This window comes from Fulmarus glacialis, unplaced genomic scaffold (genome assembly GCF_000690835.1).
Source record: "Fulmarus glacialis isolate BGI_N327 unplaced genomic scaffold, ASM69083v1 scaffold9492, whole genome shotgun sequence".
Taxonomy (NCBI): Eukaryota; Metazoa; Chordata; class Aves; order Procellariiformes; family Procellariidae; genus Fulmarus; species Fulmarus glacialis.
In genome coordinates, this window is record NW_009197162.1 from 3024 (window position 1) to 6803 (window position 3780).

Consider the following 3780-nt stretch of genomic DNA (forward strand, 5'->3'; position numbering starts at 1 on the left):
TGTACGCAACAGCAATGCCCGCCCTCAACCACGCTACCTCCAGCCGTGCCTTCGGTACCCAGTGAGTGACCGCAGCCAAGTATGCCCAAAACCATCTTTGCATTTTCCTGCTGGCATCCCCCGTTTTGCCATCAAACCCCTTCAAAATGAGCCTCACACACACCTGCTCGAAGTGCTGTCTTTTATTTCGGAAGAGGAGCTGCTGGCGCACGGTTGGCAGGACAGACCTAAAGCCGATGGGGAGGGGGGATGCGGCAGAAGAACGGCTGTGCCCGGGTGCTGCTCCCTGCTGCGGCTCAGCGGCTCAGCAGACAAGGGTAGCACTCGTGTGCCGTTTCGATCTCCACGACACTATTGGGTCCCAGCGAGTAGGTCACCTCGTCCTCGCTCACCCCCGGCGGCAGGCTGATTTCCCTTGTGATGTTTCTGTAGTTATACTCCTTCCCTCTTGCGGTGGTGTGCTCCTCCTCGTGCTCCGCTGACACCTTCACCTTCCCATCTTTCACCGTTACAGTGACTTCCTCGGGGTCAAAACCCTTCACGTCCATCAAAGCCAAAAGCTTATGATCACGGGAAGAGTTCAACATCCTGTTAAGTCTTCTTTGCATGCTGGGATAAAAACAAGAGGACAGACTTTCAGTCCAACTCACAGAGGAATGGGTGGACAACCTTAAGGACAAGAGAAGTAAATAGGAAACGATCGGATCCATCTTCATGCACAGCAACTGCGGTGGTGTCTGCACCATCAGAAGGAGCTCCCACCTGCATGCCACTGCAGTCAGGAGTATTTCAGTGTCCCCTCTTGGGATGGGGCAACTGTGGAGCTGAAAAGTTCTTTCACCTAAATACAGAGAAGCCAGTGCTCCTCCTTCACATGTACATACACCCACGAAGCCATGTGTGTCCATCTTATGCCTTGCCCTACATTTTGAATGGATAGTTACAATAGATCACATTTTCCAGTTAGGAGTTTTGTTTAAAGCAATCAGTGGATAGGAGACACATCTGGCAAAAAAATCCAAAATGCTCCTGCAGAGCTGGGCTGGAGGCTCACTGAGCCATTAAAATGATTTCTAATACTGTCAAACAGCGACTCTGCTCAACCAGAAGGCTGGCTCTTATTCAAACCAATTGTAAAGTAGGCAATGGAAGGGTCACCTCAGTTATAATAGCTAAATTGGACACAAGGCACCAAATTAAAAAGATAACGGGTGTGATGGAAGAGGAAATAGGGCAAGCAGTGGGGGAACGGGCATGACCACTACGGTGAGAAATCCCTAACGAGTGGTTCGTTACAAGGTATACCCATTTCAGCAATTCTACTTAAAGCCTGCAATGATTCAACCTGGTGTGCTGATTTTGGGATATGTTTTCTGTGCTCTGTGAGAGCTGTCTCTTTCACCTGCCTCTTTGGTCTTTTTGTATTGCTGGTCGGAGAGAATAAATGTGCTAAGAAGAGTCGGTCCTTCACAGCATTTTTTGTGGGAAGGGGATGGCTGAATTCCCCAGTGCGATGGGCTGAAATCCTGCTGTGGTGTGGTTTCAGGTGGCAGTGGTATGGACTCATGTTCAAACCAGCAAGTTGTCCCGAGTGTGGCAGGGCCGGGGAGCCTGGCACTCAGGGAGAGCATGCCTTGGCATCCCATGGCCCATCCTGAGACCCCCCAGCTTCCAGTCAGACTGAATTTCCATTCCTTCACTGGGATTTTGGTGTGCAATGATTCTGCAAGGGGATGCTGCACCTGCCCAGCTCTGGTACCCAAAGCACTGATGAAAATCTGGACACCGACACCAGTCCTGTAACACCTGGGATCTGAAATCTGCTACTCGACAGCCCTGCGTGAGCTGCAGCTACCGGGCAAGTTTACAGTAACCTCACAGCAACTTTTGGTTTTGCTGAAGTCAGTGTAAAATTAACCCAGGGTCAGGCTTTTTTCCTTTTTCCTCGAACTTTATTGCACCCAGTAGGTAACGCACATGGCAGACTGTGGGATGATGTTGCTCGATGGGTAACAAAAATGTCACATTTTTAATTGCCAAGATGAAGGTCTCATCCTCTCCAGGTGCAACACAAGAGAACTAACTCAAACAGAAGCTTGAGTTTGGGGAGAAAATACCAATGCCACAAATGCAGCAAGAGACTTCCACCACTGCTGATGACCAAGGGACTTCTTAGCTCTTCTGGTCTCTCAATTTGTGGTTGTGCCTTAACCCAAATGGTAAAGTTTTATCATTCAACAACTCCCTTCCTGTAGGGCTACCTTTGGGTTTTATCTCTACTAGAGTCAATCTTGAACTCCATTAACAAAATAAAATCATAACACCAATGGTCAAAATGGAGATGTAGAAATCCCGAGATTTATTCCTCCTACTGTACGAGGTGGGAAAATACGGACACGCGTCTGTGGTGCGTCAGTGCTGCACCCCCGCACATACAGGCACGTTTTGGCTATTGATGAAGATAATTATGTGTTTAACAGACTTAAACTGAATTTATATCAAAGATGGACTTTGTTCCACAGCCGAACAGCTTGGATCTTGTTGTGTACTTTACTTTAGATGCAGTTTGCGAGATGGTTAATGTCCCAATGCCATGGTCCAAACGCCTTCTGGCGCAGGCGCTGCCTACATGGCTCCTCTCGGGCTGCTGGGCTGAACAAGCTGTGCCTCCCCGTTCCCCTTTCAACTAATTTCTCCAAAAATGGCTATTTCTTTCCCGTCCTGCTTATCTGTTTCCACCTTCGCTCCTGATACCGATGCCAAACCTCCCTTCATCCTGCCTTAAAGGATGCCGATGCCCATAGAAAGCAGGCAAATATCTGTTACCTGCCCAGTTTTCGCTCCACGTCCAGCCTTGCGGCGAGGGCCCTTCTCTCCCAGGGGCAGAGGTCGGGCTGGCGCAGGCAGCAGGGGCACAGGGCCAGGCTGCATGGGCAGGACGCAGGCAGCTCCTCGCGGAGGTGCCGCAGGTGCAGGTCCAGCAGCCTCATGTGCCTCTGCACCTCTCTCTCCACCTGCCTCAAATCCCGCTCAGCGTCTTCCAAAAGGCGATTGTGCAACGACATCGTCACACTGCAAAGTGCATCAGGGCATGAGCGCGGCCGTGGCAGCCTGCACTCACGGAAGGGGAAAAATTGCCTCGAGAGTTTTGTCTGGAGGTGAGCGTGTGAGCGGAGCCGCAGGTACTCTTGCAGCCTTCCAGCGGGTACCTTATGACTTCATGGGCCCGCTGACACGTCACAGCTCCACAGTCGCCATGGGAAGCACAGCCTGGGTCCATGCACAACAGCCCCCGCCACTGCAGCTCCCACCCACCCGTGGACCAGGGGAGCCCATGGGAGGGGGACACGTTGGGAGGCCTGGGGCATGGCGGGGGTATGTGCGGAATGGCCGGGCAGCAGAGCCGCGGGCCATCAGGAGCGTGACTTGGGTGCGGCTTCACGCACAACATTGTTTCAGCACGGCTGCCCACGCTATCCCCCTCTCCTGCCCTGGCACACCAGCGCAGAGGGAACGCAAGCCGCCCCTCTCCACTCCCAGGCAGAAATCCCCACGGACAAAGCCCAGGTCTCCACTCAACCTTTTAAGTGTGGTCTCCTCTTGAAACTTGTGGGGATTCCTATTCCCAGGTCCTCACCACCACTGCCTTGGGAGAAGGGAAACGTGCACGTGCACCCAGCAGCGGGCTGCTGCCAACCTGCTGCAAAACTGCAGCCCCCTGCAGCCTTCCCCTCCTCGCTGTTTTGCTGCTGTTTACCACAGCCTGAAAGAAAATGTGTA

At 52.3% G+C, this 3780-nt stretch overlaps 1 protein-coding gene across 1 annotated transcript; it reads right to left on the reverse strand.

Moving 5' to 3' along the window:
* Positions 1 to 296: 296 nt before the first annotated feature.
* On the reverse strand, positions 297 to 3065 carry ODF1 (outer dense fiber of sperm tails 1). Its single transcript, XM_009572442.1, has 2 exons — positions 2827 to 3065; positions 297 to 609 (listed from the first exon to the last, which is right to left on the reverse strand). The coding sequence occupies exons 1-2, from the start codon at positions 3063 to 3065 to the stop codon at positions 297 to 299; spliced, it is 552 nt and encodes a 183-aa protein (XP_009570737.1).
* Between the last annotated feature and the right edge of the window lie 715 nt (positions 3066 to 3780).

Bases quoted from the DNA above. Each gene is read 5' to 3' on its own strand.
- ODF1 (XM_009572442.1), bottom strand. From the start codon at position 3,065: ATGTCGTTGCACAATCGCCTTTTGGAAGACGCTGAGCGGGATTTGAGG. The intron at 610-2,826 runs GTAACAGATATT...TTTTTATCCCAG, and splicing joins GTGGAGCGAAAACTGGGCAG to CATGCAAAGAAGACTTAACA.